Consider the following 26,273-nt stretch of genomic DNA (forward strand, 5'->3'; position numbering starts at 1 on the left):
ATCTTTACTCACCGTTGGAGTCATAAGAAGCGAAACCGCAGCTCCATTCCCCGAACCTAACTCAAGCAGTTGAATGGGCCACTAGACAAAGTCTCAACTAGATAAAAACAGAACACGTTTTCTCTTGAGACACTTACTTAAAAAACGAATCGTACAGCAGGAAATTTGGGAACTAACTCCTGAACGATTTAATACCAGGTATTTTGAACACAAATCAAATGGAAATTTAGATTCTATAAATGACATCATTCGTATTTTTGCCTTTTAACCAATTAATAATGATAATTGCAAACACTTAGGGGCCGTCCATAAATTACGGCACCCAGGTAGGGGGGAGGGGGGGTGTCTATAGCGGTGGATGACGGTGGCTGACGGGGAGGGAGGGTCAGGTCAAGGCAAGGCTGACGTAAGCTTCCCTAAAGACAAAAAAGCTGAAAATCCTTGCTTGAAAGCCTATATCTACTGATTTTTATCGATTGTCTGCGTTTTCTTCTAAAAAAGGGGGGGCGCTAAGGATGATGTAATTTTTAGGGGGAGGGGGTCTAGCAGTGGATGACGGTTGGATACGGTATGAGGAAGAGAGGGGTCGACAATTTTTTAAAAAATTGGGTGACGTAATTTATGGACGGCCCCGTATATCATGTTTGGGAGTAGATATTCATGAGTTCCGACTTTCTGACTTTTCTGATATGCTGAACTTCTCTATTGTGCGACTTTCTTGTCCAAAGTCCAGTCAAATGAGTTTATTTCTTGTATATGCATCTCATCCACGGATTGGAAGAACTTGAGCAACATGGAACATGGACAGCCCGTGGCATTAATGCCCTCTCTCAAATGAGCTCTTTTATTTGAAATCTCCGCGGCAACGAATGTTAGTATCTAGTTCACCTCTCTCTCCACAGGGTGCAGCCACTACCTGGATGGCAAGAAAAGAGGTAGCCTCTACTTCAACCCGTAGAGCGAGCCGCAAGTTCGTGGTATGGGAAATGCATGTAAGCATATCTGCCGTGATAACGAGGAAAGCAGTAGGTAAGGGTCACATTTTCGAAATCGAGTATCATTCAAAATTCGTCTAATCACTTTTCGATAAAATCCTTAAAATAGCTAAAACAGAAAAACTCATCTTAATTGTATAAAAACGAGATATATGAGAAAGCCGTTTGTGCGCAAAAAATGACGTAGGTTCAGGTAAAACAGCCGTAAGTGACATTGTTTCTCCAGAGAGCCAATGAAGCCGCGGTTTCAAGTAAAATGCCGCCCTCTTCTGCTAATTTCTAACCTGAACATGAGTTTGTTGAGTGTTCAAAACGCAACCACGAAAATATGCAGAGGAAAGCACTTACGGCTGTCTTGCCTAAAACTAGCTTAATATGAAAAATGAAAATGAATTTTTATTCCTTCCCTTTCCTTCTTTTACACCTTTCCCTTTCATTTCCTTTTTTGTAATTGAAATAAAATCGGTCGACTTTTAATCATCCAAACGATTTCGAAGAGTCTCTCGGATGATTAGTGGAGATTTGACAAAGAGCGAAGGCTGCTTGCAATTAAAATTTTCTAGTTAGACGCTTCTGAGCCCATTTTCTCAAAATTTCATTTTTGCACTCACTGCTCTCTTCGAAGTCACGGCAGATATGAGAGCCCCCGTCAAATCGCGCGCGGATAACTGGACGTGAAAGTAAAAGTTCCATGAAAAATTTAGATGGAAATTTTGATGGTGCCTAACTGTTTTTACAAAGGAAGGAATTACTCTAAATATTAAGAAATTTACAAACAACAAATTTATCCAAGAAAGAAAAAGTAAGGATCGTCGAAATTCTTCCGCCGAGTTTTAGATGGTTTATAAGGACCAGAAAATCATACCGTTTTACCGACAGCTTACTACTTATTTAGATAAATCACGATGTGAAAAAATTTAACGACATATTCAGTTTGCTCATGTGTCATTTGCGCAGCTTAAGTCTACTTGGGTCTTTAACATTTAAAGGAACTAAGCTCCGCAGACGATCATTATCAAAATCTTCCAAAATTAGACCCATACATCTCGTCAACAAGTTTTGAATGTCAAATATCTGCGAAAGTTGAACCGCTCTCTTTCTCTCTCTCCTCTGTCTGGAAATTTCCTAATACTCATCAACGGATAAATCATAGAGCTGTCTAAGACACTTTTAAAACTAAAAATGAAAGGGAATAGTAGCCCCAAAATGCCGATGTTGTTACAATGTCTCCAAAACAGCGGTTGCGATATTCCTCAGGGCAGTGTGATTCTCGCGGATTGATTGAGGAATCATAATAGCTTCGCGCCTTCAACGCGCCCGTATAAGAGAGCATGTAAAATTTTGATACCACTATTCGAGCGTAACGACAGTTATTTTGCCTAACCGACTAATTGAAGGAGATTTACAAATCTGCGTTAAGCAAATCACTGGAGAGGAGAGTAGCATGTTTCTAGGACGGTCTTGCGATAATCTGATGAAGTTAATGCGACCATTCAAAGGAAAATAACGTGTTTTAACGGAAGAAGTCCAACTTCTCATTACTTTTGGACCCAACCTCTGTGGATGCCTCGCTCTGGATTGGACTATTCCAGAATTAAAACTCACTAATACTCGTTACTTATGAAGAAAAGAACATCTTAAACAAGAATATGCGTCCGGTTATTTTTCTCTTTTATATTTGTATATTTTATATTTTGGCATGTTCCCTGGTATTAATAATTTAAAGTCAGCGAGCACGTGTCTATCTCACAAAATTGTTTGAAATTTCCGAATTCATTTCATTTTCCCGAAAGAATTGTAATCACCGCCATCAGGTTGTTAAATTGTAGTTCTAAAACGATTTCCTTTTCTGCTTCTGTATTTAAAGCTTCCTTCCTTCACATGAAATGGGCTTCATTTAAAGTACGGAAAGTGTAAAATAAAGTTGCGAATCTTAATCCACCATTTAATTCCTTGATTTAATTTGAATGGTTCATCGCACACGATTTGCAACTTCTCATTTGCTCTCATCATGCTGAATCAACAAACAATGTAAAATTCTGTTAGTAGATCATGTCGTTCACTCGAAGTCAGCCCTCGATTTCAGCACATAGGCAACAAATCTAACACGGCGCAAATGAAACGTACTTAAAATGTCTAATTCAAAACCTCACATTTAAATAACTCCATAAACTTTAATTTATTGGAATATAAGAGATGATGTGAGCCTTCTTTCAGAATTCTTCCATCCGAAAATCGCCTTCAATTTTGCCGCATAGGCAACCATCAAACCGGGAAACAAAATTAATTGCCAATTTGAAAAACACTTTATCTTGTTCTATAAACTCTGAGAGGACCAGTAGACAGTTGAAGAACTGATTGACTGACAGTGTCCACTTGATTTTCACCTCCTGCAACATCTCCGCAGGGGTAACAAACCAATCGGAATTGAGAAAGCTTCGAGAAACATACATTGTCACCCTCTCGCCATGTATCACAAGCGCCAGGCGACGTTACAAAATTTCCGCCGCTATTTGATTTTTTTACAGAGAAATTGTTCAACGAAGCTGTCCGAAAATTTCACCAAATTTTCTTTGCGATGCCGATAAAATTCGGTGAAATTTTCAAACAGATTCAACCAACAATTTTTCTGTAAAAAAATAAAATAGCGGCGGGAATTTTGAAACGTCGCATGGTGCTCGATATTTTGGCCGGAAAATGGCAACATTGGTGGTGGCTCGCCGTAAACTTTAATAGAGCCGAAAGAGATTGTAACCCTGGAAACTTGTTGTGTGTGCGATTTGTGCAGGGAAAATGGTAGAGACGTCAAAAAGTACGAGTCGTGGGAAGATGTTGAATCGATTTGAAAACGTTTTTAAAAACATAAACATTTAATAATATTTTCGGTGCAATATAAACAAACATTATTTTCTGTACATCTATACAAGAGAAATCTATAATGCGGATGAAAACTGAGATTGAGTCTCGAATATGGGAGTTGAGCTGGGCACTTGGTATAATTGACGCGAAATAGATATTACATAATGTTCATTTTCATCGTACAAACTAAATTGCAATCAAAAATTTCAAAAAAATCACAGCAAGTTCAAAATAATTAATATTAACAACATTTGAGAGGTTGACTTTCAGCGACCGTTGCTCACGAAACTTTAGTTTCTGTTTCCACCACAGTGTCTTCCAAAACACATCGGAACAACTTGGCGCATGTCAGGTTGAAGTTATCTAAAAATAAGAAATAGAATCAAATTGAGTAAATGAATTCAAAACTAGTAAATTTTTCATAATGGATATCGACCTCGTTTGGGCTATTAAATCTATTTGGGGTATTTTCTCTTGATTAATGAGTTAAATGAATCGAACTCAATGTACACTGAGCAAACTCCCATACGAACTCTTCAAGACCCTCATATGTTCAGAGTTTATCAGTCATTACAAAGAAGTTTTTGTCTTAAAAATTGTAAACTCATTAGCAGACTCAAACATTTTGCATGATCTCTTTCGGCTATATAAGGCAGAGAATAAGACCATATAAGTAACCAGTATACATTGAATAATTCTGTGAAGTTAGATAGTAAAATTCTTAAAACTAAGCAAGAATAATACTAAAATATTTAGTCATCAGGAATGAATATTAATGATAACACCATGTGTACGTGCTTTTTCCTCATGAAAATTAATTGCCCTGTTAAAAATTGGCAGTAGATTCTGTGTTCTAAAATACCGTAGACCTAACAGCCGGCTGTAAGATTTCCAATAGCTTCTATAGCCGGCTACACAATTTCTTATAGCCTTTTATAGCCGATGGCGACTAAGCAACAGCCAGGCGATGAAGTGTATGCTAAACGTTACTAATTACGGATGCTAGGACTTAGTGAGTTTTTGGACTACTGCTCTCTTTTTGGGCCGTAGTATCTTGATTTTTTTTTGCAAGGAAAGTTCCGTACTTCTGATGGATGCCTGCTATTCCTAATATATTAGTGCGCCTTCAGTTTCGTATGATACTGTGCAATACTTCTGGTGTGAAATAGTTGCTTCAAGCGCCGTGGCACGCTGCAGCGCGGCAGGCGGGCAGCCATAGCGCGAATCGCGCATTGGCGCCTACAAACCTAACAGGGATACTTCACGCGTTGCGCAATGCGTGAAGTATCCCTTTTAGGTTTGTAGGCGCCAGTGCGTCGCCGCTGCGCTTTGTGTTACGCTCTAATATTTAATCTGACGGAGTCAGCGTCATTCAACTCGTGAGTTTGAAATGCATCCTGTATGGATTATTCTCATTTTAATTGATGAAGAAAAATATGTATTAAAGGAAAATATAATGTGTGTTTGGTAAATATTAAGGTGGTTCCGTATCAAACTTAATGATTTCCAAAGCACACGAATTTCTACACAATTTCTTATAGCCTTTTATAATCGATGACGAAAAAGCAACAGCCAGGCGATGAAGTGTAAAGCCCAGCGATAGGAACTATAGCCCGGCTGCATAATTTGTTATCGCTTCGTATAGCGGCCGTATGATTTTCTCCGCATTCTACAGCCAGCTATATGATTTTCTGTAGCCTTCTTTAGCCGGCTATAAGAATTCCTATGGTATTTTGGAACGCAGCTCTTATCGCCAATTTTTACCAGGGTGCTCGAGGGGTGGGTTTAAAATATCTAATACTCGACTTTTACAATAGAACTTAATGATCCATGATCGTGCACCATTTCAACGATTCACTTGCCAAGAAACCTCAAGCTCACACGAAGAAAATCGTACACTCCACTTCCCTAATTCCCTCTTTCAGTGGAAATTTTCCAAGTGGTGCCCAAGCTCGATGGACCCAGGTCAGTCTGTTAGGAAAGTTGAGTGTGATGATCTTTGCAGAACCGCGCACAGTGGTCCGAGTCGATGAGAAAGGTTGGACAAGAATTTTTTTACTCAAACTGCAAATTTCCACGTTTATTTTGACAAAGATTTTGACGGTTGATTCTTGAAGTATTTTACGAGAAAACCAGTGGGGCCATTTTTAAAACCTCGACATCTTGTGATAACGGAGTTATAAGCTTTTAAAGTTTTCAAACTTTGTCCGACTTTTCCCATTGACTCAATTCACTGTGCGGCGACGAGGGTTGACTACGCTCCCGGAAGATTCCGCAAATCCGAGTACATCCTCCTTATGCAGATCGGAAAGTTTAGGGGTAGGGGGGGGGGGGGATTTTGCAACGGAGCAGCGCAAAACGAGGGAATATTTGGAAAGTTGTGAGAAGCAAATCGGGGGAATTAGTCGCCAGATCGGGAAATTCCCAATAACATCTTGTTATCGGACTGACCTGGGTTTGCCGACCTTGCGTGTGCTTCATTGTAAAGGGTCAAAAATAAAAAATAATGAAATACATTTTTAGAGAGAATACCGTCACTTACCTATAATATACCTGAACCATGATGGTTTTTGTTCCCAGTAAATAAAAATTAAGTATATTGGAATGCCAGAAAATATAAACGCAAGTCCTACTCCAACCTCTACTGGAGTTACGAAAATTGGTAGTACAACCAAAAATGAGCAAATTACGAAGAAAATCAACGGCAATATTATGTTCACCTGAAATAAAACAATGTAATTGTCTAAAAGAAGTTAACTCGTAAACAAGTAATATCCTTATGAATAGATATAAAGTCGCGTGATTTAACTTGTTAATGCATTAGTCGCAGAAAATTCTGTAATTAATAATTTCTTCATTTATATTATTATTTGCGGTCAAAATACGCTAGTAAAAATGGTAAGATGAAATAAATCTAAAAAATTACGTTGAAAGTATTGTAAAAAACTGAAGAGAAGAATTCACTTAATTTTATCCCTCTTTTCAATTTTACAGTATAGGAGTATACCCAGTGCACTCATAGGTTTCTCAAAATTTCTGAGGATTTTTACACTTTATTTGTTCTCATGTGCTTCCTCTCAAATTGTGTGGTTAAAATAAACTCATAGACCACAATAAATTCATGCACGACAATATTGAGTCTTATTCCTGGAAAGTTTTGACAACGATTGTTGGTCCATTTATTTATCATATTTTGTCAAGGGCACCACTTACTAATTAGTGATTATAAGGAAAAATAACAGGTGCGAAGCCTCGTAAAGACCCAACGTTTACTAATACATTTCATTAATGTATTAATGTACCTAAGTTAGAAAACCCGAGTAATTCGATTTTACAAGACTAAATACGTATAATATTTTGCAATGGAGTAAGGTTTACCTTGATCGGCCTTTGTGCATTTGGTCTCTTTACTCGGAGCCAAAGAAGACCCGTAATAGAGAAAAGGGTTAGTAATGCCTCTACAAAGACTGTATACGTGATCAGAGAGTATATGTCTTTGATCAGCATTTGACATAAGGTCACACTGCACTGAAACAGAATAAGTGATCATTATTCATTAGTTCGTAGAATTTTATATGTTGAACGAAAAATAATATGGGCAATCAAGAGAGGAAAACTCTCCACAGAGGAAAAATTCCAGACTCAGAAAACCTTTAAAAAATCAAAAGCGAGAGGCCTTAATAACCTTTCAAAGCTATCGTCCATAGTATAAGCCTACCTGATTTCGGTTTGCCCCTCAGGCCACAAATGTACATTGCAAATTGCAACTATATATTACACGTATTTTTTTTAAAAATATTTAATTTTTTTTTAAATTTTTTTTTATTATTTTTTTCTTCCTTTTCTTTTTTATCTGTTTTTATTATTTTTTTCTTCCTTTTCTTTTTTATCTTTTTTTATTATTTTTTTCTTCCTTTTCTTTTTTATCTGTTTTTATTATTTTTTTCTTCCTTTTCTTTTTTATCTTTTTTTATTATTTTTTTCTTCCTTTTCTTTTTTATCTTTTTTTATTATTTTTTTCTTCCTTTTCTTTTTTATCTTTTTTTATTATTTTTTTCTTCCTTTTCTTTTTTATCTTTTTTTATTATTTTTTTCTTCCTTTTCTTTTTTATCTTTTTTTATTATTTTTTTCTTCCTTTTCTTTTTTATCTTTTTTTATTATTTTTTTCTTCCTTTTCTTTTTTATCTTTTTTTATTATTTTTTTCTTCCTTTTCTTTTTTATCTTTTTTTATTATTTTTTTCTTCCTTTTCTTTTTTATCTTTTTTTCTTCTTATTTCTCTCTCCTTTTTTTCTTGCAAAGTGAATTAGTGAATGAGTGTCCTACTAACTAGAATATAGTAATTGTGGTGCTTACCATGAATATCAAGGATGGAACAGGTGTGCTGTGCTTAACGTTGATTAAGGCTATAGCCTTCGGCAAATGTCCATTCCTAGCACCGACGAAGAACAATCTAGCGGATGCAAAAATGGCGCCGTTCAGACCTCCAAAAGTGGAGCACGCAACAAACAGTGGCATAACCCAGGCCATCGGACCGAAGAGTCTATTTGCAAATGTCTGCAAAAAAAGAGCAAATGAACAGTCCTCAATCAGAGTCATTCGAAGCTGTTCCGTAATCCTCTTCTGTATTTTCTTTTTGTTACGAAAATTACACATGAAGTGTAAACTGTGAATCATCCGAGTTTATATTTTAAGAGCCAAAACCAGTTGGCACAAACTTACCTCACCCATAATATCGTCAGATTGAGCAATTTCTTTTGTCTTGGAAGAAAAACCTGATTATCTATTAACAGTCTCTATTTTAATCGCTAAAAACTGTACAAAGGCAAAAATTACCCTGTAAATTTCATATTTTTTCATGGTTTCAGTAATTTCATTTGCAAAGGATGAAAATGCACAATCTTAGTATCATTGCAATTCTTCTGGTTCCTTTTTGCAAAATGCAATCCACTTTGCCGTACTCTACTAAATCAAATCGGAGAGCCTTCAAAGTAGTATACTAAATACGTCTATGTTCGTGATACAACTATTCGAACGTAACGGCGCTTGGGTGGTGCAGCGAAAAATTGAAGGCGAAACTTAGCTCCAGAGTGCAATGCTAGGCGGAACCGCCTATGGGTTGCGTACTATCGCCGGGACGGTTTATGCACCACGATCGATTGTCTATCAAGGAGATTGACGGTCCACGAAAAGTTTTTTTTGGTGCGGCACAGTTAGATAAATGGTTCCTTGAATAATAAGTTTGATAACCATTTATAATAAGTAAAGCAGCGCTTTATCAAACAACTTTTCTATGGCTGGAAAAATTTACAAATATTAGTCCAGCAAATACTTAACCAATGGCTGAAATGAAATGTGCTTTTTTTGGTATGAGGTACTTACAAAGGGGGGAGAAAGAGAGAGAAAATGTGATGATATGAATAAACTTTTCTTACCACAGCAACTGCGCTGGATTTTAGAATTTCATCTTTTGTCAGCGCTACAAAATATGCTACATTTGTAAATAAATAGACGACAGTGACCAGCGGCAGAGATATGCAGATCGCTTTAGGCAGGTTTCTGAAAGCAAAATTAGAAACAAAAGCTAGTCTTTATCCAAATTTTTATTTCTCTAATTATATTCAGAGAGAAGAAAAAGAGCTGAAGAGGTATGGGGGGTAAAATAACGAAGATGTTATGAGCAAATTAAAACCTGTCAGCTTCTTACGAGCATTAACTCTCAAAAGTATCTTTTCATTGGCATTTATCAGAGGATTTTAAGGTATACCAATTATTTAATCGATATCAGGTTTAATTAAGCACTTAATTGATGCTAAAATCGTGAGCATAGGTACTGTGCAGAATTTGTAGGCGTTCTTACTGATCTTAAGTTCTTAGTGTCTAAATGATCTAGTACGCCCGTCACGATTTCAGTAAAGGTTCGAACGTTACAATGACACCTATAAAACTGCCGTCCGAAGATAAGAGACAGTCGATGATTATAGACGACCATAATAAAAATGAATGTAAGAGAAAAAATGGGTTTAATGTTAGAGGGAGATGAAGAAGAGAAAACAAAGGGAAAAACGAATTTGGAATTCGAGCAATTCATTTTCGCTCGTGAGTTTATTATCTCTGATTATTCAAATAGATCATTCTCATACTTGACCTCTAGTTCAACACAAACATACGCGTACATCTGTTTAAGTCAGGTGGATATCGAAGCAAAAGTCCCATTAATATGACTTCCATATTATAAATACCTAAAAACTTGCACGAAATTGCTCAATCACCAGACTCGGTTTTCAGGCGAATACTTACTCATAAGGGTTCTTGAGCTCCTCCGTCACGAAATTCAAATAATTCCTAAACAACACATAGAATGAAGTGAGCATTAATTTTTTGTCGATACTAGTGGTAACAAATATGCAAATAAAGGAACTATGATGATGACCAACTCACTAAATAGCGGAAAGAACTGGTCTGTCATCGATCATAAAATATTTGTGATTTTCAATCATTATCGATTTATTACGCGCGCACTTATGCGACTCTTGTTGAACTTGGTATTTTAATTTTTGAAAATACTCGAATTCCGACTTGATGTAGGCTTGGAAAGTATAATGAATTTATCTACAATATTGAAGTGTTATAATGGATGATGGCATTGCATTGTATGTATGAGACGAGCCCTACTCAAAATTAAAAATTACTGCAGGTTTTCTGAAATTCTGACTTTAAAACTCCTAAAAACAGACTCGGACTCTTTAAGACAGTCCAAACCAAAGACTCTACAATGCAAATGTAACAAATCGCAGTTATTCCTTCTATTATTCTTCTTCTTTTAATGCTTTTTCTCTGTCAAAAGGTATGTCATAATTTCAGGGCCGGATTTACCTACTTGCCGCCCAAGGGGCCGTCTGTATTTTGCCGCCCCCTTCTCATTCGTTTTGAAACATCAATAAAAACCATCAAGTGAACGTGACGGAGGGGGAGGGGTGCAAATCGTGTTGGACACACTTTTTGCGAAAGCCCTGTAAACACTACTAACAAAAGTTCATGGAAATTTGCGCGAAAGTTAGGTTTATATTAGAAATGACGAAAACCGCACTGCGCTGACCGAACTGTGTTTTTGCGCAATGCGTGAAGTATTCCTAAAGTCTTCCAGGCGTTATGCGTTTCTCACCGACCGCTGCTGTACGCACTGTGTTTGACGCAATGTGTGAAGTATTCATGCAGTCTTGTAGGCGCTATGCGTTTCGCGTCGACCGCTGCTGGCCGCACTGTGTTTGACGTAATGCAGGGAGTATTCATGCAGTCTTGTAGGCGCTAATATGTGTTTCATGCCAACCGCCGAGGGCTTCTCCTTTTCATCTCAAGTTCTCGTCATCATTGCTTTCTGCACCGCGCCATTTCAGGCCAAATTGCGTGTTTGGTTTCTCTCTTAACTCGACTAATTAAAGGTGATGTCTCTTATATCACTGAAAGACGACAAAATTAGAAATTACTATACTCTCCGGAAATGAGAGTTTTTGTCGCCTTTCCTCGTTTGCAATTTTTTTTCTGAATCCGATTTTTTTTATACCTACGTTTAAAAAAGTGCAAAATTTGCCGCCATGGGCCGCGGCCCATGTGGCCACCCCCTAAATCCGGCCCTGCATATTTTTGGTGAGCTAAAACCTGGTAGCTTATACGAGCTGTTAGTGTGCATTTTAAAATCTAATGCAAAGTGACGATCGAAAAGTGTCTATTTTTTTTTTTTTTTTTTTTTTTTTTTTTTTTTTTTTTTTTAATTACTTAGGTACACGAAAAAACAACTTAGCGCTGAGCCCTAACACTTCAGATTAAGTGAAGCCAAATAAGGGCAGCAAGGCTAAACCCTACAGTCTGCAAGACTGGAACCTAAAGCCGTAGGGCTGGGTCCTGAAGTTGTAGGGCTAAGCACTACTGCCTTAAGTTGGCTCCATTTGATCTAAAATGTTAGGGCTCAGAGCTAAATTGTTTTTTCCGTGACGAAGCTCCGACGCTCCAACTAAGCCCTTATGAAAAGTTTCATAAGTTCTTAAACAATTTTCCAAACAATGAGATGCCTCCTTCCTCAGGACTCAGGACATCTCGCGACGTCTGAATGCGACTATTCCTTCTCGTTCGACATGCATGTTGCATACCCCAAAAAATGAAGGCATTTTGAAAATAGTTTCTGCAGCCGTTGTTTTACTTTGTTTGCCTCATTTTCGATTCCCATTCTTGTGATACAACATTATGGTAAGATAAACTTCAGACCTAAGAATGTTCCTTACCAGCCAGCGAAGGAAAATAGACCAGAGTAAACGGATAAAGCCAAATGACCAGGATCATAGTTGCTCCCCTCGAACGGTCGCGAAATTTTCTCCGTTTTTCCATTCACAACGAGCCAAAGGCCCGAGAGGATAATGGTCATCAGAGCGAAAATTTTGGTCAACGTAAATACGTTTTGAACCTTGGTGACCCATTTCACATTGTAACAATTAATGGCAGTCAATAAACCTGGACAAAATATGAATTCTGAAAATATTAAAACAGATTAATCCGTCTTAAAATTTGCACCTCTGCCGAAAATTATGAAAAATATTGTAATTTTCTCAATAGGTGAAACAACCTATAGTCCACGCCACGAAAAGTGGCGGCTGAGGGGCGGAGCCAGTCGGCCGGTCCAGTCTATTGTTGAAGGGTTGAAGCGCAGATATTGGCCCGTGGTTGAGCGACGACCGGCCGGGGTGAGTTCACACTGAACCTTGAACCCGGCGCCCGGCGGCGTGGCATCCAGCGTTAATTGGGGAGAATACGCGGCGCGATGCGTCGCGCTGGATGCCACCCCGGGCGCCGAGATCAAGGTGCGCTCAGTGTGTACTCACCCTGGCCGGCCGTCGCTCGACGCGTGTCTGGGGTAATGACTGGGCCTATACCTGCGCTTCAACCCCTCAACAATAGGACTGGACCGGCCGACTGGCTCCGCCCCTCAGCCGCCACTTTTCGTGGCGTGGACTATAATGATGCGCATCAAAGAAAACAAGCGTTTGGTGTTTCATAGTTGAGTGCAGGGTTTACATTACAGGCTACTTTACGTGGGGCGATTATTGCAAATTGGTACAACTGCTTCACTTCAATTTAAATATATTATAAATAATTGCTTTCAGGGGGACATGCCTCGGTAAATATTGATTGTCTCCCATGAATTTAAAGGACAATATTCATTGTTTCTGACTTGTAAAAATACTGATGTGTTAGTTTGGAAAAGGGGGATGAAGACAGTGCAAAACGGGTTACGGAATAGTGGCGTTGCGTGCTTTGCGATGTAACGACCGATCCGCCATTTAAATCAACCAAATATGTTTTTAATGAATACAAATATTATATAGACAATCAGATCACAAACCATGCTATGCCGGAGCTTTCACCTATTAAGTCCCCCCCCTTTTTTTACAGTTCTATGATATTTGAAACTTGATGAGAGCTCCTCATCCTAGAGGTATTTCGTAACCTTCCAATCTGAAACTTTCTTGGTCACAAACTTTTGGTGAGTAAGATAAACTTTTTAGAACAGTTTACTGATGATTAAGTCACCTGTGATCATCCACGGAAAACATATCTAAAAATCAGTATAATGACACCACTGGTTGCAGCTGAGGTTTTAACGAGTATTTAAAAAACGCCCAAAAATATAAAAACCAGATCTAATTTGGACGTACTTCTACCAAACAGACCTATGTGCAGGTGAGAAATATGGGGTGTGCTCGTCGAAGCTGCATAAGAAGCAATGTAAAAGTGGGCGTGATTCCTTTTGAAGAATTGGAAAAGCGGGATTTTACATTCTATCAAATAGACCTATGTGCCAACTGAATGCAAGATTCATGAGCCGCGGGCATGGCAAGATAGCATTGTGAACAAGGCTCACGAGTTAAAGCGCCCCGACGACGATCTCCCCCTCGCGCGTGCGCTCGATCATTGCCGCTGACGTCACTGGCGCTTTATTATTCTCATTCACTCTTACGGCCAGAGAACTAACGAGCACACCCCATATTTCTCGCCTCCACATAGGTCTGTTTGGTAGAAATACCTCCATTTGTAGGTATTTTTAGGTAATGGACTATGAAAGGCACACTTACAGACAACTACGGCAGCGATGAGTCTGACCGCCAGGTAGGGCGGTTCGCAGTCAGGCCAAATCGGTTGCAGAATGTATTGAGCAAATGTGAGAGCCGTGATAGCGTTGCTAGACGGTAGTATCACCATCAACGCCACCCAAAGAAAGAGGAACGCTGGCAATGGACCGAAAGCCTCGTTGATATACGCGTAATCGCCGCCAGATTTTGGGATCATCGTTCCTGCCAATCAAAAGATCCAATCGTTGATTTAATTTTTTGGCTTAGCAACCACTTGTTCGATAATACATTTCGACGGTGTAAGTCGGCAATCACATAACTCGGTTTGCGACGTCGCAGACTTCCTGTTATACTTTATTTTTTAAACGGAAAACTACTCAACGGCAATTCTTTAAAACTGCGGTGATTTTTCTTCTCTGTGTGAAGAAATTCTGCAAAAAACTTCAGGAATGATGTAAATTTGTTATCCTTTAGAAAAAATATACATAGAGGCGAGAGGTTTTAGACACCGCAAACGAGTTATGTGATTGCCGACTTACACCGTCGATTTATCCAGGGTAAAAGGAGAGAAAAACCTCGGTTAAATTAATGGCACTTTTCGATTCGAAGGGCGCAGCCGTTATTCGAAAAATTGCCACCTTCCGGCCAAAGTGTCACAAGCACCATGCGACTTTTCAACATTTCCACTGCCATTTTATATTTTTACAGAGAAATTAGTGGTTGAATCTTTTTGAAAATTTCACTAAATTTTATCGTCAGCAAAGAGAAGATTTAGTGAATATTTCGGACAGCTTTGTTGAACGATTTCTCTATAAAAAAATAAAATGGCGGGCGGAAATTTTGAAACGTCGCATGGCGCTTGCGATACTTTGGCCGAGATGTGACGAAATATGGATGCTTGTTAGAAGTGTCACAGCTCTTGGCAGTTTGAAATACTCACAATCTGCATCAAAGCATTATCTAGAAAAATTGCTCGTTAATCCACGTTGCTCTACTAGGTTGGTTCGGTTTTTAAGCGAAGCAAATATTCGGCCTCCGCGGCCATGCGGTGGAGTATCTTTTCTTAATGAAGGCGTTTTCTGTGCGTCATTGGGGATTTGAAATGATGCAATTGTTTGGCTTCTGAGGCCGACACCATCGTCCACCAGGCGCATCACTGTCTCCAGATGGACCGTGTTTAGCAGAAAGGAACCAAGCTACATCAGCTATTGCCAAAAACCGGGCAATTTAATTTTTTACAAGAGAACGTTTGTGCGGATTTCTTGGAAAATTTTGAAGGATTTGTTTTGTACCATGTACTGGAAAAAAAAACACATTAGATCTAGAGTCCAGACTCTTGAAAACATTCATAAGAAAAAGGACTCTTGATTCAATCAGATTTAAGCTTAAATCAAAAAAAAAATCCGCTCAAATTAAGAGGCTTGGTTCTTGATTTAAACTTAAATCTGATTGAATCAAGAGTATCTTTTCTTGTCGATGCTTTTAAGAGTCTGGACTCTAAATCCAATGTTTCTTTTTCCAGTGTGCAAAACATTTACTGAAATTTGCACCAAAATCCGCACAACCGTTTTAATGTAATAAATTGAATTAAACTAGATTTTTATAGATTTTTTTCTAGAGTTTTTTCTTTTTTAAATTTGTTTGTTTACAGCTTTTGCTTTCACTTTTGAGCTGTGCGCGGTAACCTGGTTGCAACAAAGGATGCAGCAATGCCGTTGTGACTGCTCACTTTAACCGGGGTCAATTCTTGAGGTAATGGGATCAAAGGTTTATGGACCTAGCAATATATAACCCTGAGAAGTGTAGAATACAAGCGTTTCGCGGCTCATCTGAAAATGAACGAGTTTCTTTTTGACGATCATCAGTTTATATGGTCAACAGACCGGTGAATGTTCAGTCCAAACGGTAGAGTAGTTGCCAAAGCTCTCAGAAAATGAATCGCTGCGGTTCCGACAGTGCATACATGTTACACTCCCTCCTCCCGGAAAAGTTTGCCTTTCTACCCTCCCCAAAGATTCAGCAGAAATGGTACTCTAATGAGACAAAAAATATTCCTGAAATAATCCGATAATGATTTGAAAACCCTGTAGAGTAAATTTTTGAGTAAAATGGTTTGAAAATATTTACCTTGTTATAAAGTTTTGGTGTAATTTTTTGAAAATTTACAAAAAGAACATTTTAAATAACCGTCTAAAATACCGTTGAGAAATTCGCAAAAAACATATTTAAAATATTTTCGTGACAATTATCTCAGGTAAATAACAAGAATGTCAAAAAAAAGTAATTTCTAAATTTGTGCATCAGCGTGATCAACAATAATATACCCTTACAATCTTGAAGGTAATTTAAAAATGATCCTAATTTATTACATCGCATCAATGGGTACCATTCGGTAGGAAAAAATTTGCAATCCCTCCCTACCACCCTTCGAAGTTGACCGCCACCAAGAATGGGTCAGTTACGCTGGTCACAAAATCGCGTTTTGATGTTGGAACCTTGTGGATCAGCTAAAAATAATAAGATCTGTCCACACAGCAAATTTCAATGATGAATATTAACCGAGATATCGCGCTTTGAAAAATTCGGTTTGTGATGTCATCCATCGCTATAGTGTGTGACACCCTTAGTTTCCTTCACCTTGCTTTCACCCTGGTTTCACGGTGAACAACCAGTGCAAATGTGCGTCACCTTGACTGATGGGAGCAAGAAAGAAGAAACCAAGGGTGTCACTACCGCGGTAGATGACGTCAAAAACTTCAATTTTCAAAGGACGATATCTCGATTAATATTGAACTTAGAAAGTTGCTATTTGGATAGATCTCACTATTTTCAGCTGGTCCACAAGAATCAATCATGAAAACACGATTTTGTGACCAGCGCAACTGACCATTCCAATGTCGGACTGTCTCGCATCTGAGGGCGTAGACCCTTGGCTGGTTAAAAGGGCGTCATGTGATATTTCCTGGTAGGGCATTCCCTACGTGAAGAGGGGTTCAGAAAATGTTGGCAAATCAGCACAAGTTTACTCTATTTTCAGGTTCAAAGTTTATTGATCGCACAGAGTAAAAACTGCAAAATTGAAAGTGAAGCACAGCATTGTGAGCTCACGCTTCGCGTCATCGCGCCTTCAATTTTTCAGATGCAGCACGGACGTCCATCAAGTACGAATAGTTGTATCTCTGCGCCGTCGTAAACACGCATCCTTTCCCTCCCTCTTTTTCCATATTGTGTTTGTTTCCGTTTGTCTTATTCGTAAGGGTGCTTTAAGCACTACGTGAGTAATACAGCCGAAGGTAGGAGAGGTGTCTTCAGGCCGTTTTTTAACTTTTCTTCCGAATCAGAGCGACGCTTCATTGACAGCATAAAGCAGAGCATTGACAGCTCACAGTTCACGTTATCGCGCCTTCAATTTTTCAGATGCAGCACAGACGTCCATCAAGTACGAATAGTTGTATCTCTGGGCCGTCGTTAACGCGCATCCTTTCCCTCGCTTTATTACCATATTGTGTTTCTTTGCGTTTGTCTTATTTGTAATGTAGATTCAAACTAGAGCAGAGCATTGCGAGTTCACGACGCACGGCATCGCGTCTTACATTTTTCATATGCAATGTGGACATCCATCTTGCGCGAATAGTTGTATCGCGTTTACATTTTAGATGTCTCTTACTTTTGAATTTCGAGATAAATTAAGGTTAAGTTTGCCCGAGCTATGCTATGGTATGTCCAAATCAACAGTCATTTGAAAAGGAGGAAATATGTCTAAAGGTCTCTTAAGAGGTCTATAAAGGATGCGTATGTCTAAAAATCGAACCGATCATCGCTTCTAAGGGAGTTACACATAGCGAATGAGGGAGGGGGATGATAAAGCGCCTGTACGTCAAGAAGAAGGTGAAAATTTCACAGAAATTTGTTCACACTTCAGAAAGTAGTTCTTGGACCTCTGTTCACCACTATCATGCGTTAAAGCACCTTTCTTTACTCTTTACTCTCTCTTCCTCCATTCATTTAAGAAATTTTTCTCACATATTCTCGGTCGTAATTTTTTTCTTCTTATTTTCCATCCATCTGTAAGAGGGGCGCGTTTTCGGCGCCGAAAGGGGGCGTATCTGCCAATGGCAGATTGGCCATACGGCCAGTCCGAGCCTGGACCATTCGGCTGGATGCTGGAATGATGCTTGGAATCCAGCACGATTACCCGTCGAGTTTGGCAACGCCGGGTGCAAATGGAGACGGCTCCAGAGCATCGGGAGCATCCAGAGATCCGATCCGGGAAGATTATGCAGATTCGGGCTCAGGCGAGAAGAAGGCAGAGACGAGACGGAGCGGGGACAGGTTCTGTGATAGCGAAGAGAGCAGTAAGTCCATGCTGGGATGAACCCCGAGACACATAAAAGCACGTGCTAATCGTGGCTCATAGAGAAATGCACTTACTGCTCTCTTGGCTATGACGGGAGATCGGTGCCGGTGCCTGTGCGGGCACTTGAGTGTCAAGAAAGAGATTAATAAAGCGCCCTGCCTCGATTGGACACTTCCGATTTGCCATCTCCACGACTTGGGCTGTTCTGTTTTCTGTTTCAGTCCATTCAGTCGGCTCGCTCGTGCCCGATGCGCGTCCGCATTTGGGATCTCCTCTCCCGACCCATTGGACTCATGAAAACATGCCCTACTTTTGAACATGAAGAAACAGAATGGAGATGTTGCATGTGTGAAGAATTTGCAATTTGGCACTTAATTCTTAAGTAAAAGTTCAGGAGAAACACGATGGTGCCACTGGTTTTCTATGAAATCAACTCCCAAGCTCAAAAAAAGCTCTCAACCTGAGGCCAAAATGGAGGAGATATCTCACGCTATCCTGAGAGTCCACCTCTACATCCAAGACAAACTCTCCATGCAAAGATAGGGAGCAAATACATTGACACGGCTGCCACTTTATTTGGGGACTCCAAAACTGAAAACACGGCAACCCTGCTAATGTATTTGCTCCCTATTTGTGCATGGAGAGTTTGTCTTGGTGTAGAGGTGGACTCTCAGGATAGCGTGGGATATTCCCTCCGTTTTGGCCTCAACTTGAGAGCTTTTTTTGAGCTTGAGAGTTTATTTCAGAGAAAACCACTGGCACCATCGTGTTTCTCGCGAACTTTTACATATGCATCAATAGTCAAATCGCAAATTCCTCCCACATGCAACATCTCCATTATGAGGGAGCAATAGTCATCCCCCTTTTTTCGACCGTTGACTTACCTACTAGATGGATGATGAGCTTCGGGTGACGTCATGAGCCAAACAAGTTTGCCAGACTTCAGTATGTTTGCAAAATGCACACAAGACGTCGTTCAACACCCACCTCCTAGGTAAGTCAACAGTTGAATGCTGGGGTCCGGAAATAACAAGCTTACATCACTGCCTAGATGGCAATGGAGGGTCTCTTTTCTCTGGTACAACAGAAAACACGGCGAATGACGTCATCCGCAGCGGTAACACATACATACCATGGTTTTTTCAACATTAAATCCATCTGCGTTTTAAGTGGAGCAACCATTGCTCGTATGTGTATCACTACCTAATGAATCAAAGATGGAGGAAACCATGATATAAGCTACCGCGGTGGATGACGTCATACGCCGTGCTCTTCGAGGGGCGATATCTCCGTAAATCTTGGATATAGAATCTGGGCGTGTGGACAGATTCTATTTCTTTTTGCTAACATATAAGCTAAATTCATCTGAACACGATTTTGTGACCGGCGCTACTGACCCATTTTTTAAACCCCGGTCATAATGATTCCAAAATAAGACATGGACTCCTCTAGAGATCATTCGGATGCATTTAAATCAAAAGGAACTAAATCAATTGGACCGAGTTTAACAGAAAGGAACCAAGCCACATCTGCTATTGCCGAATTTAACTGGGCAATTTAATTTTTTACGAGAGATCGTTCGTTCGGATTCCTTTGAAATTTTTGAGGAATTTGCTTCAAATTATGGAGAATTTTCACTGAAATTTGCACGAAAATCCGCACAACCGTTTTCATGAAAAAAATTAACTTGCCCCATTCAATTTGGCAATAGCTGATGTGGCTTGGTTCCTTTCTGTTTAACGCGGTCCAATTATGACATGGGTTCTGTCATGTAAGTATACTAATGGCTATTAGGGCTCATGCCACAACGGATACAGGTCCTTTTGATTTACATACCGACGGTGAAACTACCAAACCACGTATCTCGTTTGCGGTGTTTAAAAATCTACGCTCACATTTTACTTTTTTGAAGTAGACCAAATCAATATCATTCCTTGAAATTTTCACGGAATTTTCTCCGCACAAAGAGGAAAAATCACAGAAATTTTCAAGACTGGATGTTAAGTAGTTTTTCATTTAAAAAATAAAGTATGACAGGAAGTCTGCGACGTCGCAAACCGAGATACGTGGTTTGGTAGTTTCACCGTCGATACGTCCATTTGGGGCGCAACAGGGCAAAATGCGTAAGGTGGTCAGAGGGATGAGATAACCATGCACCACAGCTTGGCAAGGATCAATGGGCCTGTTGCATGCAAGAGATACAGCCGTGCGAATAGACTTTTTAGAGGTTAAATGACACGAAAATTACGATGGTCACATTCAAAAAGTCTGAAATACACTCCTTACTGCGCAATTTGTGTTGTTAGGAACGCGCTTTTTCAAATTTCCCGCGTCTGGGGGCAGTTTTCTAACGGAAACAATTAACGGCAACTCGCGGCTATTTCCGGTCAACTAAAACTGACAACATAACCTAAAAATCGGAGCTCGTGACATCGTGAAATGAAATGTAAAAGGATTGCGTTAGATATTTAAAAGTTGATCGATTTGGTTACCGCATAAAGCGTATATGGACCACTGTAGGAGATCACGTTGGGTTTGTAAACAAACTGAAGGAAAAAATAACAACAATAACAACGACTCGGCATCTTCCGGAAATCACCGAGCCCGCCGTTTGCTCGTTTCCGGTGATTAGAAAACTGCCCCCAGACGCGGGAAATTTGAAAAAGCGCGTTCCTAACAACGCAAATTGCGCAGTAAGGAGTGTATTTCAGACTTTTTAAATGTGACCATCGTAATTTTCGTGTCATTTAACCACTATAAAGTCTATTCGCGCGGCTTTATCTCTTGCATGCAACAGGCCCATTTCCGTGGCGTGGCGCGCTTTGCGAAGTATCGATTGATCTGCCATTTAAGCCTATGGAAAAGGATCGTTTAACAGGGTGTTCGCAACAATCAATTCTTCACCATAGCTTCAAATGCGGAAATATCGCTAATCGATCATTCACGCCTCGCTCCTGGTCACGTGACGTTATTTATTTTATGGGAGGCCCCGAAGTAGGTACTTGACTACAATGTAGAATTAGATAAATTATCGTTAACTTGACGAGGACAATACTAAAAAGCCCCTATTTTGGTTTGTGTAGATTTGTGAGATTATTGTGTAGTTTTTTGTAGATTTTTGTGGAGAGTTGTAGATTGTGTAGATTTTGAGTCTGGCTACCTACAATTCATAAACTTTCATGCGATTTTCTACGTTATTTCAAGAATTTTATCAGGTTCCTCATGAACAAATCAATAAAAGGGGCAATTTTGAAATGCAACGCAATCAAATTAAGGTATATGCTTTTTATCGTTCTACCATCGACTCGCGAATAAATGTCATTTATGCGATCAATATCAATTCGATAATTGCTGAAAGGCATAAAGTTTAGTGTCTTGGTTTGCAATTTATCTCTTATGGGGTTGTTCGTAAATTACGTAACGCTCTAGGGGGAAGGAGGTCGAGGAGAGCATCACACCATTTTGTTTTTTCGTTTTAAAGAATAGGATCCTGCCTCATAAAAGCTAAAAATGCCGAAAAAGTGCGTTATGTAATTTATGGATGGCCCCTTATATCACTCCGTCTGTTCATAGTTTCTAACTCAAATTTTTAAAAAAATAAAACTTTGAACTTGACCCCTACATTACATGTCTTGTCTGTAATTGCCCGTTGAAACTGCGAAGGAGTACTTTGGTCTATGAATAGAAGCATGAGAAAGCAAGAACCAAAGTGAAAAATCAAAACATAGGAAGTTTTCATGAATAGAGCGAGTGTTATGAATTCTTTTTCGGATTTGTGCGATTACTTTTTTCGGAAGTCTATGAATGAGAATCAAAAATGCACAATTGTCAGCAAATTTTTTCTCGTGTTTGTCAACTTGAAATCACCCATAGGACTCATTGACTTGATGTCGCAAATTTTCGTCATCTTTTTCCTTATCAAATAGTCTCAGCTTACATGACAATCATTTTTTGATACCTCTACCTGATAGTGACATTTAGTTGGCTCATTTTCGTGGAACACTAATTCAGCTAAACATTATAGCTCAGTATAAGCAAACTCATTTTGATACCACTCGTGTGGGGTAGACACACCCAAAAAAGAGAGAGAAAAAAAATCACAATAGCTGAGATGGTAAAAGGTGGCACAATTGAGGGGCTTGGAGGACAAGGAGCATAAGTGCAGTTTTTGCTATTTCAAGAAATACGTGTTGAAAATTTTTGAAAGCCTCATGGCAGAGAAGCAGTTTAAACTCACTTGGATTTTAGTTGTCAATTTTTCACAGAATATAATTTCAAACTAGTTTCAATTGAGTTCATGAATATCTCAATTTTTCAACAACTGCACTTATGTTCCTTGGCCTCCAAACCCCTCATTTCTTCATTCAAGGAATCAGAGTTTCATGCATAAATTTACCGACATAGTGCGTTGTAAACAAAATGTATCAGTTGAATAAATTCCAAATCGCGCAAAAAACGGACATTCTTCAGAATTTTTATTTTCTATTTTTACAACATTATAGTATGAGGTATTGTTCTGCAAGGCAAGACACGTATTGAGGGAAACTCCCTCCCTTTAAATAAAACCGACGAATAAATAATTCACAGTCTCCCGCAGAACTAAAATACTGACTCCGCAATACGACGCTATTTTAAAAAAAAATTCAACCCTTTTTTTTAAAATTTAAAGTCGAGTTTTTGACATTATAGAGAACTGCTTAAATCTCTCGAATTCATTGCTGCTCGAGACTGGCGCTTGTAAAAGAATAAGTATAACTACTGAATCACTAACATGATTTCTAAAGTTTTAGAAATTACTTTTTATTCATGATGAAATGGTTTATGAGTTACAGGTGCGCTGTTAGTGCAAACATCATGTTTGACAAACGTTTTATCACCAGTGCCTGTGGCGACGCGTGAATGATCGATTATCGATATTTCCCCATTTTAAGCTGTAGTAAAGAATCGATTATTAAGGCGTTCGTTGCAAACACCCCGTACATCGATCCTTTTCCTTAGGTTTAAATGGCAGATCAGTCGATATGTCACACTGTTTATCACCTCGCGTCGCGCATCGCCACGACGACGGCAACGCGACGCACATCTCCGCAACTTGGTCCTCGATCATTTCATGACCTCTTGCCTCACCTTCATCGCGATTCCTGATTATCACGACACTAGATATAAATTGATAGTGATAACACCTGTTTTCGTTTTCATCCGCGAGATGGCGAAAGAACTGAGCGTTTTCCTTCTTTCCCGACTGAAAATCGCGATCAGAATTCAATGGGGTCTGCTCCGCAACTTTTCTTCGTTGGTGTACTTAAAGAAAATAGTACGGTTAATTTTTGAATGCCTGGACGTCAATCGTCTAGGTGATATAGCAAAGCAACTCCCTACTCATAATTTCAATGAAATGAAGCCATTACTCGTTAGTTAACACTGTTTCGTGGATGGCAATCTGGAACACTTAAAAAGATACCTACTGCCATACTATGGAGCAGTGGCGAGGTGTGAATGATCGATTATCGACATTTCCCCGCATTAACAGCCATGGCAAAGAATCGATTATTAAGGTGTTCATTACAAACACCCTCTTTCTCGATCCTTTTCCATAGTCTAAATCGCAGATCAATCGATAACATCGTAAAGCACACCACACTACCGTTATGAAGCAAAAAGAGACGGACGCACTCGCGATTTTAGCTTTACTCAGCCTATGTGCATTTTATTTCATGTTGCCTAATTATTTTCATGTTATTTTGTTTTTATTTTTTTGGAGACTCAGAAATATACTCCTTCAAAGTTACCGTAAATTTCTCTCAGGTCCTGAAAAATATGCCTGAAAAATTCAAGGATGAATTTCATATGGTTTTCTCTTGAAAATGTGATACAGGAGAGAAAATTTGGCAATCGTGCAACTTCCTCTTTTCTCTCAAAAATACCGAATCTATGCACAGTATTAAAATTTGCACCATTATTTTCCTTTAAAATTAAAATGTTATTTAGTGGGAAGCAAAAACTATTTGCTATTCTAAGAGAGTTTGTGGATAATTATGAAGGAGCAACATTTTTACAATACTGTAATCGCGCTGGTTCCCTTTTGCTAAATGCGATCCAGGTGATTTGCGTCTAGTTAGGCTGATTCTAGCTCAAAGCTAAAACCCTTTATGATGAGAAAATGACCACGCCTGTGGCTTTCGTCTGTTCATTTCTTTTCTTTCGGTTTTTTGCCATAATTTATTATTTAATTTTATCCCTCCTAATTTCTCATTTTGACTAATGCGATGACCTACGCAGCCTCCTACGTAGCAGAGTTTTCAAATTTCATTGTAAAATATTGTCATCTCAAAAATAAACCACAAGCATGACGAACAAAACCAACACAATATTCAAATATAGCGAGGGAAAGGTTGCGCGTCGATGACGGCGTAGAGATACAACTATTCGTGCTTGATGGATGTCCGTGTTGCATCTGCAAAATTGAAGGCGCGATGCCGCTAGCCAGTGTTCTGCCTTCCCCGGGCGCCTTCACGCGTCAAGAGTTCTACAACCTGGGTTTGTCAGTGTCAGACGATGGTCAAACCCGGCTCTAAATAGGTGCTTTACTTCTCGATGACAACACTGCCATGCTGAGGAAGAACGCCGTATGAGCCTTCAGGCGCTGCCAAGTTTCCCTCAATAAAAACCGAATTTATTGAGAAAATGTAAAATATTTTTCTCCAAACTCTCAGACACTTCTAAACGCAATTTAATATACAATTTTTGAAAATTTCAAGGAAATATACGCATAAATGTTGTCACAAAAATATGTTTTATCAAGGGAAATTTGGCGACTCTCGAATGATCATACGCACGGAAAAAAATTAAATGTTGATCTAGCATTTATATTGATAAAAACATGTCCGACAAATTTCAAATGCTGATTTTACATTTGTAGAAATTCTAACTTTACTACGCCCGATGTAAAACGAACACATTCAAATGTTAAGTTAGCATTTTTGTATTGTAAAATCACCATTTAAAACTTGCCGGACATTTTTTTTACCAATTTAAATGCTAAATCAGCATTTCTACCGTGCTAAGGAAAAACGCCGTGTGAGCCTTCAGGCGTTGCCAAATTTCCGTCGGTAAATTAGGAATTTTCGGGAAAATTTGTAAATATTTTTCCTCCAATTTTTCAGATAATTTAGTTCGCAGTTTCACCTGCAATTCCTGAAAATTTCAAGGGAAAATATCCATAGCTTTCCTCAACAATAAAAGTTTTATCGAAGGAAATTTGGCAACGCTCGAATGTTCATACGGCGTTCTTCCTTAGCACGGCAGATTTCATTTTTTACCTTGCGGCGCTTTTCCTCAGGACGGCAGGGAAATGAAAAAGGAACTCACCGAGCTCGGCGTAGCACAAGGCCCCGATCATGGACAAGCCTCCGGACAGGAACCAGACGATGAGTCCGAGGCCGGCGGAGCCGGCGTTCTCGATGACCCCCTTGGGAGAGACGAAGATCCCGGCCCCGACGATGACCCCGACGATGATGGCCACGCCGTCCAGGAGCCCGATCTCCTTCTTCAGCTGCACCGGCCCGTCCACGCCCGACCCCCGCGCCTCCGCCGACGAGGAGGGCGCGTTCAGCGTCCCCGCCCCCGCAGCCCCGGGCTCGGCCATCCTATTTACAGTTGCTTACTACTAAGTAGCGCTACTAAATTACTACTAAGTTAAGTACAAGGAAGATGGGTTCCAGGTGTTGGAGTCACATCTTGCGGTGGGGGCGGCCCAGCATCGTCCAGTTGGAGACCGAGCCACCGCGAGACACGGGGGAGGCTCAGGCGTCGCTGGTCCCTAGAAAGAGTCAAAACAGAACAAGTTAGTGGTAGAGTCCCTTTATAGAGAGGTAGAGAGAGTTAAGACAACGCGGCTCATGGATATCACAAACGGGAATGAAGATTACACAAACTGATCGC

The 26,273-nt window shown here is 39.5% G+C and overlaps 1 protein-coding gene across 1 annotated transcript; it reads right to left on the bottom strand.

Moving 5' to 3' along the window:
- Positions 1-3,846: 3,846 nt before the first annotated feature.
- On the bottom strand, positions 3,847-25,934 carry mnd (L-type amino acid transporter minidiscs; the record flags this gene model as incomplete). Its single annotated transcript, XM_072302648.1, is given in 9 exon segments — positions 3,847-4,217; positions 6,397-6,574; positions 7,233-7,382; positions 8,211-8,411; positions 9,290-9,413; positions 10,155-10,199; positions 12,134-12,359; positions 13,979-14,197; positions 25,701-25,934. Coding segments are annotated over 9 exon segments (1,460 nt in total), but the record flags the coding sequence as incomplete, so codon positions are not given.
- Between the last annotated feature and the right edge of the window lie 339 nt (positions 25,935-26,273).

Source organism: Bemisia tabaci, chromosome 7 (genome assembly GCF_918797505.1).
Source record: "Bemisia tabaci chromosome 7, PGI_BMITA_v3".
In the NCBI taxonomy this organism is placed as follows: Eukaryota; Metazoa; Arthropoda; class Insecta; order Hemiptera; family Aleyrodidae; genus Bemisia; species Bemisia tabaci.